Source organism: Carcharodon carcharias, chromosome 13 (genome assembly GCF_017639515.1).
Source record: "Carcharodon carcharias isolate sCarCar2 chromosome 13, sCarCar2.pri, whole genome shotgun sequence".
NCBI lineage: Eukaryota > Metazoa > Chordata > Chondrichthyes > Lamniformes > Lamnidae > Carcharodon > Carcharodon carcharias.
In genome coordinates, this window is record NC_054479.1 from 101,091,722 (window position 1) to 101,105,017 (window position 13,296).

The following is a 13,296-nucleotide window of genomic DNA, read 5'->3' on the forward strand; positions in this document are numbered from 1 at the left end:
GTTATAAAGTTGACCTGATTTCTTGTTTGGTTGCCAGGACTTTTCCATGCCCAGCTTTGCCTGGGGTGATGCTTAAAACCATACCTTTGTAATAACTTGATTTGTTCCAACAATACCAGTCAACCTATATGTCACCTCGGTTGTTGCATTCTCCGAGAACATGTGGGCCAACAATATCTTGTACATGAGAACTCCCTACCTTTACATTTGAGATCTCCCATGACAATGGTGATATTTTGAGAACTGCATTGTTTCCTTGCTTGGTCTAGTTGTTCATAGAAGTCTTCAAGGTCTTCATCTGATGCACCTTGGGTTGGGGCATAAACTTGTCTAATGCTTAAGTTGAAAGGAGTACCTGGTATTCTGATGATGAGCGTTGCCTCAGATACAGCCCAGTATCCTAAAAGGGCCTTGCAGTGTTTTTGTTCAAGGCCCACTGAGACTCCTTTTTCATGTTTCTTGCCACCTGAATAGATAATGACTCCATCATTGTGTTGGCACTTCCCAGCTCCCATCCATCTTTCTTCATACAAACCAGGAATGTTGATTGACAATCTGCATATTTCTTGAATGACATTTTCTGGTTGATGTAATATTCTAATGTTCCAAGCAATTTTTTGGTGTCAGTTTTTGTTCTTGTGCTTGTTCTTAGAGCTTTTGAGGCTTGCACAGTACCATGATGATGGTCCAGAATGACCTTCTGTTCATGGATGTCTGCACTGAATAAGTTATTGATGAATGGCGCCAACCCCTTTTATGTTGTCTAAATAAGAACTGTTTGTACTGACCACATTTGACGAGAGAAAAGGGAAGTCTGAGGGGTTTTTCCATTGCCTTTCTCATATGTTTGGAGGAATCACCAAACTCTCTTCCCAGAGGATCCTCCACTTCTCAACAGCCAGCCACTGTCCTCTGACGTTGTAGCTCCTTCTCCTTCACTGCTATAGATTCTTCTGGATCTGCTACTGGTCATCACATGTAACCCTGAGCATGGGACCCTTCCGGGTACGACTAACTAGATCAGCCGGACCTGGGGTTTGCGAAAGGGCAGGCTGACCTCACCCCTGGGATCATTCCGATATCCCTGCTACCCAATTTTCCACTAGCAGGTTTAAAAAAAAAAGCGGTTGAGTTCTGAGAATTTATTGCAGTATCTGCAGAGTTTTAATCGGCCCTTTCACTTGCCATTGTATTCTTGTCTTGTTCTCAGTGTTGAGTTTCAGGAAGCCTAGGAAATTTATAGACATGATATTAAAGTTAAGTGTGTTGAAATATTGTTCCAATTGAGTGATTAGCTTTTTTTAATCAGAAACCAGACTATTAGGCCCCTGAGTTAATTGTAGCCGTCAGTATGTTTGAGCCAATTGATTTGCTTGTATTTTTGCCAGGTTTAACCCACTCACCACTGGCAACCTGTAACCCGTATTTAAACCTGTGCAGTCCTTCATGTTAAAACTCCCCTCATTATGTAGGGAATAAGTGCATTGTGCTTTTTGGACCCTGAGAAGAATAAAAACTGTTTCCTGCACTTATGCTTGGTTAAGTTAATAGCACTTGAATTTTAACAACTTCTTAATGGTTTTCATAGGCTTGTAAGCAAAGCAGCAGCCCATTGTTAGTGGAGCTTTTGCTTAACAGTGGAGCACGCGAGCAAGATATTCGGAAAGCATTAGAAGCCAGCATTAAGATGGGTGATGACAAAATCATAAGCTTGCTTTTAAGAAAACTTGGATTGGACCAAAACAATAAGGCCATTTGCCTGGGTGGATTTCATATGGGAAAGATTGAAGCTGCTTGGTTACGTGCATTGTTTCCTGATGAAAAGTCCCCCATTTCAAAACGAGAGCTGAGTAAGTATATGAAAAGATGGTTTGACTTTTATAGGTTTTACAGTTAATGCTGGTGAAGAGTATAACTAATATTTTCTGAGCGGGTTTTTCTTTCTTATTTTTGCCTTCTTTTCAGGCTCTTTACTATATTTACTATATTACCTGTTGCAAGGCTTAAGAGTGCAGTTCTGACCTCGCTGCTCAGGCATCTGTTGAGGCAGTTTGATAGCTTGATGATCGCCTACAGTCTGATTTTCACCACCCAACGCCGCCACCCCCCCACCCACCCACCACCAACATTTTGCACTGAGGCTCCCGGCTGCTTGGCATCACAAGATGCAGCTGACATCAGGGCTCAGTGGAGTGAGGATTTTATTTGAATTACAAGACATACATTAGTGCTGGTACCCAAACACTCTGCCATCTTTATTCAAGACATCATCAAACTTGTTATGTGGCACCACCTATTCCTAGAAACTTCAGTCTAAACTATGTATTTGAATCATTTCTTAATGTATATAGCATTAGTTCCCCATTGTTTTTATATTTTATAATGCATTGGATTGTTCATATAGTGGCTATTTGTTGGTGTGTTGATCATCTTTTGTCGGCTTTAACTAATATCAAACCCTGTAACCCAGGGAAAATTGAGATTCCTATTTCTGCAAGTTATCATTTCATGCATTTGGGGAAAAAGTATAACCAAGCTGTTCTCCCAATATGATTTTAAGTGGGATTTTTAAAAGGTTCAGAGGCGTACACATTGTTCCTAAATGTCGATTCATCTCTTGTGCATATTGGTATTTAGGACCTGGGCATGCGAACCTATAAACGTTTAGTACTCTGAATTTCTCAAAGGGTATGTTCTAGTTCACAGCATGTTTTTACTTCACAGTTGACATCCTTTTCAATTTTAAAAATAAGTATATTTTCAGCTAATCCATATTGAATAAACAAATTAGACAATCGCATCCCCAAAGCCAATCTGAAAAGTCACTGTCTCCTTTTTGCTGAGAAACCCAACATGTCAACTTCAGTCAGTTCATAACTTCCCCTGGTTTACAGAGGCACATTTTTAATTTCTTCTTCCTTGCCCAAAGAGGAAACCTTGCTGCCTCTAATTCTGTAGCAATCATTTCTTCTTCCAGTTTACAATAATACCTTGTTCTTTCCTCCCAACTTCCCACCCCTTCCCCTTTTCTAGTTCATAAGAGATACTAAAAATTTTCTTACAGCCTGTCTCAATTCCAGTTGCTCTACTTCTGGAGGCAGACCAATGTGGCCCATGCTGTGGACAGGAATTCCTGAACTAGTAGATACAGTAGTGACATCAGAACTTCCTACCCTTACTGCTAATTTGCTACCATGACGGGCTAAGAAACATGTACCTTTGCATATAAAAGTCTATTGCTGGACAAGTTTTGCAGCATTTTTTTTAACAGCTGACAAACTAATGATTATTACTTCCATGCTCTATAGCCACAGATGCCTCCTTGACAAACCTTTTGCTAAAGGATGGGGCAGAGTTGCCACTGTCAAGTACAAGTTCTGAATTGAGCTACTCTGAGGAAGCATTGGACAAGAACAATGATTGCACTGCATTATCGGATGTGTCAGCGACTGATACAGAAGAAAGCAGCCTATTTGATGACTTGGAAAGTGAAGGTTTGCTTGCAATAGATGCTCAAACAAATTGCTGATTTTAGTTTTTTGCTTTATCACCAGTTCATTGTAGGTCTTTGTTTCTTTTTTACAGGCATGAAGCACTGTCATCAAGTCATGAGTTAGTCTTGGCTGTTATAAATGCAGACAATTATTTTGAATATGACTTTAAGCTGTCACTTGCTTGTTCCATTGACAATTACAACTATTTTGCTTGCAGTTGTTAAAAAGAACAAATTTTTTCGTATGAAATTTTACCAATAATGTTTAGTGCATGGACCTGTCGTAGAAATTATGTCAAAATTCATTAACACGTCTACAAATTTGCTCTGGGGTGTTCATTATTTTTTGGTGACAAATGTAGAGGCAGAGTTTGTGTGTGTATTTGCATGTGTAAACCAAACGAACATTGACGTGTGGCATATTTGAGTGTTAAAAGTTTGCATTTCTGAAACTTTTACTTGTGAACATAAACTGCATGGCTGAGCAGAGAAATTCAAACTTTTTTCAATCTTTCCTTCCACAATTAGGTTATATTTGAATTGCAGTAAGGTTGGTTGTGTTGAATGTGTGCTACAAAACAGTTTCTCTGTATTTCCATTTCCTCATTGATTGCACATATCCAAAAGCACTTCTTTTCTTTATAAATTTAGGGAGTTATGTCGTAGTTCAAAATCCAAACTACTCCTTGTATGCTGAAATGGAGTCTACAGTTAATTTGAGGCACGACAACTCTCTGGTACGTTAATTAAATGGAGTAGAAAAAGAATACAAAGTAATATCAATATTCTGTCTGGTATGTCTCCCTTTTCTGGTTGTCACATTAATCACCCCCCCAACCTCTGTTGGTTTCCAGCTTACTTTCTCATTGACCATTGCTAATTGCTGGTTAGTAGAGAATAATCAAGATTCTACAACCATCACAGAAAACACTAGCTCCACACCAAAAACTGAACTTTGAAGTATCCAAGCTGAAATAACTCCAATTATTTAAAAGTTCAAAATAACTGTTAACAGATCAAAACTAGAAATTCAAACATATGATGGGAAGAATCGAGCCTGGTCAAGTTCTGGCTGCATGGACAAGTTTGAGACTCAACTTATGAACAAGTCACCTACATCAGCTACTGATGCATATTAAATTTCCTAATTTTTTTAAAGCAATACAGTGGGAATCTTGCAATGCCTCTAGTGCACAGTTTCCCAAATAATTTTAATGGGCTATTTCATGTGGTGGTTTTAAAGATTTTAGTTGTGGCAACTAAAATTGGCAACACTTTTATGCCAGTTGAAAAACTGCTACTGTAGGTGTGTCTAGTTGTTTTAGTGTGGATCATTTGAGTTGCAGAATTTTATTAGTACTTCAGCCGAGTGTCGGTTCAAGTCTCTGAAGTGAAACTTGAATCCATGTCTGACATACAGGTGAGTGTGCTTCCAACTGAGCCACTGCTGACAGCTTTGTTTGTGCTGTCAGAGTGGATCCCCATGCATTTCAGCACATAGGTTTAATGGACAAATAGGAAGATTTTAGCTTGAGTGCTTCAACAGGACTATGTATACTTCAGGTTCATGAAGATTCTTGCATTTATACCTCGTGCTGGGTCAGAATATCTTTCTGTGGATCCATAGTTAATGTAGAGTCTATACCTCAGAAACAGACCATTCAGCCCAACTATCTATGCTGTACATGAGCTCCATCCCAACCCTCTTTTATCTAACCCTAAAAGTATATCCTATTCTTCCTTTCTCCCTTGTGCTTATGTAGCTGCCCCTTAAATGCGCCTAAGCTGTTGAACTATTCCTTGTGGTAACAAGATCCACATTCTTACTACTCTTTGAGTAGACAAATTTCACCTGAATTCGATATTGATTTTATTGATAAAAATCCTTTATATTTGTGGCCCCCCAGATTTGGTGTCCCTCACTATTGGAAATATCTTCCCTGCAACCACCCTATCAAAGCCTTTCATAATCTTAAAGACCTTTGTCATATCACACCTCAGCCTTTGCGTGCCTGGAAAAAGAGAGTCTCTGCCTCCTGCAGCCTTTCCTAACAACTATGTCCTTTCAATTCTGTTATGATCTTCATGAATCTTTTTTCACTTTCTCCGATGTCTCTATATTATAGGATAACATTACGTGACAATGCCCTTTTATAATATGAGCATATTTATAAAGAATTACTAATGATGAGCAGTGCCTGTTGTTATGTAAGAAAACATAACTTCTGGGCATTAGTAATATGAATAAGCATTTTTGTGTAGTAGCAAATGCAATAACTTCGTTTTTAAAGTGTTAATATTAACTGAATTAATTTGTGCAAATGATACTAATCCATTTTTTAAACAAATTTATTTGTACTGATAGAGTTCACTTGATGATGTTGAGCCTGCAGTTAACCCAAGGCGGAGATCTATTTCTCATGTGTTTTATAAATCAGGTAATGAAAAAACATCTGATCTTTGAATAATACTATGTGAAGCCATTCCAAATCAGCACTGATATAAAATTCATTGTTTCAGAAAAACCTACAGCCTTTATCACTGCATTGACTGTCTATGAATTATTCCAAGTCTTTTGTTCCCCATTGCCATCACCAGAGATACAATCCATGTATTTGAGACCATTCCTTTGGGAAGAGACTTCCTAGATTTGCCGTTTTCTGTATGAACCTTTTTTTTGCCTGCCAGTTCCACCCATTTTAATACTTATCTCATGATGTAGATTCTGGCTCTCCCCCACAAGCTTCGTACCATTTAAAATTTGACCTTGTCCTCTAATTCCGTGCTCTGACTTCAGTATTTTTTTATATTTGTTCATGGGATGTGGGTGTCGCTAGCGAGGCCATCATTTATTGCCAATCCCTAATTGCCCTTGAGAAGGTGATGGTGAGCTGCTGCCTTGAACCACTGCAGTCCATGTGGTGTAGGAACACCCACAGTGCTTTTAGGAAGGGAGTTCCAGGATTTTGGTCCAGAGATAGTGAAGGAACGATGATATAGTTCCAAGTCAGGATGGTGTGTGGCTTGGAGGGGAACTTGAAGGTGGTGATGTTCCCATGCACCTGCTGCCCTTGTCCTTCATGATGGTAGAGGTCGAGGGTTTGGAAGGTGCTATCAAAGAAGTCTTGGTGAGTTGCTACATCTTGTAGACTGAACACACTGCTGTCACTGTGTGTTGATGGGAGAGGGAGTGAATGGTTATTATGGTGGATAGGGTGCCAGTCAAGTGAGCTGCCTTGTCCTGGGCGTCGCTGAGCTTCTTACGTGTCAGAGCTGCACTTATTCAGCTCAGTGGAGACTATTCTATCACACTCCTGACTCATGTCTTGTAGATGGTGGACAGGCTTTGTGGAGTCAGGAAGTGAGTTAACCTCCACAGAATTCCCAGCCTCTGACTTGTTCTTGTCACCACAAAATTTATATGGCTGGTCCAGTTCAGTTTCTTATCAATGGTAACCCACAGGATATTGAGACCATGGGATTCAGCGATTGTAATGCCATTGAATGTCATGGGGAGATGGTTAGCTTCTCTCTTGTTGGAAATGGTCATTGCCTGGCACTTGGCGCATATGTTACTTGCCACTTATTAGACCAAGTCTAAATATTGTCCAGTTCTTGCTGCATATGGACACAGACAGCTTCAGTATCTGAGGAGTCGTGAATGGTGCTGAACATTGTGCATCAGTCAACATCCACACTTCTGATCTTATGATGGAGGTAAGGTCATTGATGAAACAGCTGAAGGTGGTTGGCCTAGGACACTGGCCTGAGGAACTCTTGCAGTGATGTCCTGGGGCTGAGATGATTGACCTCCAGCAACCATGACCATCTTTCTTTGTGCTAAGTATGGATCAATATGAATCAAGGGGAAAACCTCTCCACTGGTTGGAGTCATACCTAGCACAAAGAAATGATAATGAGGTCAAGAGCTGAGTGGTCTTGTTGGAACCCAAACTGAGTGTCAGTGAGCAGGTTATTGCTGAGTAAGTGGCATTTGATCACACTGTCGATACTGTCCATCACTTTGCTGATAATTGTGAGTAGACTAATAGGGCGTTAATTGGCCATTTGGATTTGTCCTTTTTGTGGACAGAATATAACCTGCGTAATTTTCCAAATTGCTGGGTAGATGCCGGTGTTGTAGCTGTGCTGGAACAACTTGGCCAGGGACGTGGCTAGTTCTGGAGCACGTCATCAGTCCTAATGCCAGAATGTTGTCAGGTCCCATAGCCTTTGCAGCATTCAGTGCCTTTGGCCATTTCTTGAGATCACGTGGAGTGAATCGTATTGGCTGGAGACTGGCGTCTGTGATGCTGGGGCCCTCAGACGGCGGCCTGGGGAGATAGAGATGGATCATCCACCCGGCTCTTCAGGCTGAAGATGGCTGCAATTGCTGCAGCCTTCATTTTTTCACTGATGTGCTGGGCTCCTTCATTATTGAGGAAGGGTATATTTGTGGAACCTCCCCTTCCAGTTAGTTATCTGGTCTAATAACCGTTCATATCTGGTTGTGGCAGGACTGCAGCGTTGAGAGTTGATCTGCTGGTTGTGGGAATCGCTTAGCTCTGTCTATTGTATTCTGCTTTTGCTGAATGGCATGCAAGTAGCTGTGTTGTAGCTGCAACGGATTGACACCTCATTTTTGGGTATGTCTGGTGCTGCTCTTGGTATGCGCTCCTGCATCCTTCATTGAACCAGGGTTGACCCCCCAAGCTTGATAGTAATGACAGAGTAGGGGATATGCTGGGCTGAGGTTATAGATTATGGTTGTATAGAGTTCTGCTGCTGATGGCCCACGGTTACCCAGTCTTGAGTTACTAGATCTGTTGCCACACAGCACAATGTAGAGTATCTTCAATGGGAAGATGGGAACTCGTCTCCACAAGGACATTGCGGTGGTCACTCCTACCAATACTGCCATGGACAAATGCATCTTTGGTAGGTAGATTGGTGAGGACGAGATCAAGGAGGCTTTTCACTCTTGTTGGTTCCCTCTCCACCTGCCACAGACCTAGTCTAGCAGTTATGTCCTTTAGGTCATGGCTAGCTCAGTCAGTAATGGTGCTACTTAGCCACTCTTGGTGATGGACATTGAAGTTTCCTGCCCAGAGTACATTCTGTGCCTTTCTACCCTCAGTGCTTACTCCAAGTGATGCTCAACATGGAGGAGCACTAGTTCATCAGCTGAGGGGGGAACGATAAGTGGTAACCTTAGGAGGTTTCCTTGCCCATTTTTGACCTGATTCCACAAGATTTCATGGGGCCCAAGGTTAATGTTAAGGACCCTCAGGCCAACTCCCTCCTGACTCTGAGTACCACTGTGCTGCAGCCTCTGGTGGGTCCGTCCTGTTGGTGAGACAGGATATGTCTTGGGATGGTGATAGTGGTGTCTGGGACATTTGGGTAGAATTTTACACCAGTGGGATTTTACGGCCTTGTCGAAGTCACTGGAGTTTAGAATGCCTCGCCACATTTTACGGCTACGTCACTGCTGTGACAGGCCTGTAAAATTCCAGCCATTGTCTGTAAAGTATGATTTGGTGAGTATGACTATATCAGGCTGTTGCTTGACTACTCTGTGGGACAGCTCTCCTAATTTTGGCACAAGCCCCCAGGTGTTAGTAAAGAGGACTTTGTAAAGTCGACAGGGCTGGATGTGCCGCTGTTGTGCCTAGGTCAATGCTGGTTCCATACAGCTTTATTCCCCTTTTTAGACTTTGTAGCAGTTTTATACAATTGAGTGGCTTGCTAGGCCATTAGCAGAGGGCAGTTAAGAGTCATCCACATTGCTGTGGGCCTGAAATCACATGTAGGCCAGACCAGGTAAGGATGGCAGATTTCCTTCCCTAAAAGGCGTTGATGAAAGAGATGGGTTTTTATGACATCGACAGAGGTTTCGTTGTCATTAGACCAGCTTTAAATTCCAGATTTATTAATTGAATTCAAATCTCACCAGTAGTGGGATTTGAACGTGTGTCCCCAGAGCACTAGTTTGAGTCTCTGGATTACTAATCCAGTGACATTACCACTATGTCACTGCCACCCCTGAGTTCTGTTAAACAATATGTCTCCATGTACTCCCCTCAGGATTTGAAAACCTGTATCACGTTTTTAACTTGGAACGTTTATTCCTGGGCTCTCTAACTCATCTATGAATCCTTCCAATCCATCCATGATATTTTATTTTTGAAAGTCCCTCCAGTACATTAATATTGTTCAGAAGGTGCAGTGCCTCAATTGGAATGAGGTATGGTGCAAGATTTTATTCTCCCAATTAACTCCCAGGCAGACTAATTGCATTTGGAACATTCTATATATATATATTTTTGTTTACTAGCGGAGAAAATAATTTGCTCGGGTTGACATGAATTTGAAAGAGAGGAGAAGGTTTAAAGCCTCTGAAATTCTGTTAATTAAAAGTGGCTGCATGTGCTTTTTAAAAACAATTGGGATTACTTTGGTGTTTAGAACAGTAACTTTTTTCTGTTCTGTTGATAAGTTTTATTTATCTCAGAAAATTCATGAATAACTCTTAAAATGTGAGGAAACTAACTTTTTAAAAAATTTATGTATGCTTAATCCTAGGTTGTGCATCAAAAAGACCCTCTTTTGGAAGTGGACAAGACCAGTTGTTGCAGTTTGCTTCTGAGACAGAATTCGTCTGGTCATTGGATCTTTCTGAAAATGACTTAGAAAATCTAAACTTTTTCAGTCAGAATTGTTGTATTGTTGCACAACTTGCACATCTACACACACTGGACCTAAGTCAAAATAACTTAGTACACTTCTCCCAAGATTTGTGCACTGTAAGAACTGTAATCTATCTTTTTCACAATTATTAGACACCATAGTTTCCAGACATTTTTAATCAATGAGAATTGTGTTCTGCCATTGTGGCGACCACATGTAACATGGGAAAAGCCAAAAGAGAAAGGAAAGGAGAATTGTGTCCTATTGATATCCATGCTGAAACTGTAACACTGGAGGATTACCTGATTTGAATATTAGACAGCAGTCTTAACTGCACTACTGATTTGAGTAGAAGAGGCTGCTACATTCAGCTCCTTAATGCCCGTTTTTTCAGCCCCACCCACTGCCTTTTTGCTCTTAAAACAGTAGATACCACCACCTTCAATGGTTTCAGCCCCACCACTGACCACAGCCTCGGCCCTGCTTCTCCAATGATGGTGAGCACCTTCTCTACCATCGGGATAAAGAAAATGCAGTCCTACCTGTCTGCCTAATAGGTGCTGCTGCCTCTGTTTGTGCACCATATTGTTCTGCAAGAGGGAGGGGACGTTTCAGTGAGTATGGTACAATGTGTTTAGGTAATATGACTGTCGTGTTTGAATAGCTGATGGTGGGTGCAAGGTTTGAGATGTGGGTATGAGACTTGCAAAGTGCTAAGGAACATAGGAACATTAGGCCATTCAGCCTGCTCTGCCAAATGTGTGAAGGTGCAGTGTACCTATGAAAATTAGTTATGAGTCATGATTAATTAACAAGATATAGTGCACTGTACAGTGTGAGGCGAGTGGTGCAGCTGAGGGGGAAACTGCATATGAAGATGCGTTCACTGACTTTGATCATGTATGAGGGGGATCATTGAAATTTTTTGGTACTGCATGCCGATTCTTTGTCTAGACGCTTGGCATTGAGTGCCATGGCTCTCTGGTCCGAGCGCAAAATTAGTCTTGATGACCTCTTTGCTGCCTTAGATTGATCACATCTCTGCTCCTCTCCACCTCCTGCAACAAGGCCCCAGTGTAGTTAGAAAATCTTGAAGCATGTTCTCTGTTATGTTGTGCAATTCTTCTATCTTTTCCAGGTCAGAATCAGTTGTTACATGACTTCCAGACTTAAGATACTTCCCCTTTAGGAGGTGCAGGCTGGCTTTATAGTGCAGACTGACTCATGTTAGCCTTACAATTGTGCATCCCCGACTCAGACATGCAGCAACTCTATAAGCACGCTTGGCTCTGGCTGCCTGCTACAATTATTTAAATTAGCAGATGACATAAAGTTTGTGCACTGCCTGCCTTGGAAACAATGGATATGGTGCAATCTTGCTTCGTGATCCCCATGCCAGATTTTGGGCCCTGTCTTTCTGGAGAACTGGGTTATGGCATTCCTCCAAAGGAAGCAACAGATTTGTTTAGAAAGTGACATAATGATCACACCATATTAGACACATGTAGCACACTTGTCAAATTAATAGTCTGTCAGCATTTGAGGACATGTTAAATTGCAAAATGCTGGCACAGACATAAGTGCCCCTAATCCAACCTAATGGGGAAAACAAACCATTTATAATTGATTTGCTTTGAAAGAGGATTCATCATTTCTCTAACATGATATTGTTATATTTTTTCCCCTAGATTTTCAAATGTCTGACTGACTTGGACATAAGCAATAACAAGTTCACCTCCTTTCCTTCATGTATGCTGGAAATGCAGTCCATTGTCTCCCTTGATATCTCTAGAAACAACATTGGTCATTCTCTGAGCTTGAACTCCAGGTGCCCAACCCTGAAAAAATTAAATTTGTCACAAAACCAACTCCCTTCTTTTCCAGACTGTCTTGGTAAAGCCACAGAAAAATTGGAAGAGCTGTTACTTAAAGGGTAAGTTTTTTTTTCCTGCAGATAACCTACTCTGGTTATTGCCAATGGGATTGCTAGTTGTTTAAACATGATAAATGCTAAAATTCTCAAAGCACTAACCATGCGGTTTCAGGTGAAAGTCTGTTGTACAAGTTTCAGGCATAGTATATGCTTAATACAATTTGAAAGTGGATGAAAAATTGACTGAAAGAGAGGAAGTGGGTAATAAGAATGATGTTGGGTTGACGGATGTACCAAATGAAGTTCTCTACTGATTGGTGCTGGACTTCACTGTGTTCTTAATAATCTAAATGATGTGATTGTTTGGCTTCCCGATGATGACTGGGAAAATGTGTTGAAGGGGATGTGTGGGTGACATGGGGTTAGTGGTGGGGAAGGGGAGAGCCATAGAGTCTGACAAAGTAGCTAAGGAATGACATAAGGACCGCAAGTGAGCTAAGCTGGATGCAAACTGGCAAAATTAATTGAGTGCATAATGAATGGAGCTCAACTAGCTATGGAAGAGACAGAGTGACAGTAAACTCCCTACTGATTATATTCTGTGCCAAGACATAGTCAATAAAACACTGATTTATACAGCCAAATTAGTAAAGTATAAACTGAGGTCATCATGCTCAAACCATATAATGGTTTACCCAGGCCACATGTTGAATGCTGCATTTACAGTAGTTCTTGCCACCAAGGCACAAGATTCAATAAGTTCTGTCACTGTGGAAAGGATTACAATAATTTTCCATCCAGTGGGCTCCTAACGGTCTTATATACTGTCAGAAACCTAACTTTTGGTTCAAATATTTGTGATGTTCATTTGCAGGATGGTGAGTTAGAATTGAAAAGGCCCATTACACTGGCATCACAGCAGATTTAACTGAATGTTAAATTCAGATGCTGACAATTTTAATTTTGCCTTGAATGGAGCCTGATGTAGTAGTTTTCAGTATACTTTGGAATATTGATACTCAGTTATTTTATGTAATATTTTTGGCAATAAGTACAATTGATGGGATGTTGGCCAGAGCTGCACCTTAATTCATGATAAGTTCATGTTCCACTGCATACCCAAAGTAACTAGTTCACTATGTCATGCATGAGGCCATTTGTTTTCACTTTTCACAAACAAACTGAATTGTGGAATGTGACCCCAAAGCATTACTAAAAATCCTGAAATGTAAAGTAATAC

At 40.9% G+C, this 13,296-nt stretch overlaps 1 protein-coding gene across 4 annotated transcripts in view; it reads left to right on the forward strand.

Moving 5' to 3' along the window:
- lrrk2 (leucine-rich repeat kinase 2) overlaps window positions 1–13,296 on the forward strand; it is a 226,984-nt gene that overhangs the window by 132,630 nt on the left and 81,058 nt on the right. For all 4 annotated transcript variants that reach the window (XM_041203526.1, XM_041203528.1, XM_041203525.1 and 1 more), the window contains 6 exons: window positions 1,589–1,850; window positions 3,309–3,494; window positions 4,145–4,230; window positions 5,859–5,931; window positions 10,079–10,299; window positions 11,872–12,116. In XM_041203526.1, the coding sequence (XP_041059460.1) occupies window positions 1,589–1,850; window positions 3,309–3,494; window positions 4,145–4,230; window positions 5,859–5,931; window positions 10,079–10,299; window positions 11,872–12,116 (1,073 nt within the window). The remainder of the gene's footprint in view (window positions 1–1,588; window positions 1,851–3,308; window positions 3,495–4,144; window positions 4,231–5,858; window positions 5,932–10,078; window positions 10,300–11,871; window positions 12,117–13,296) is intronic.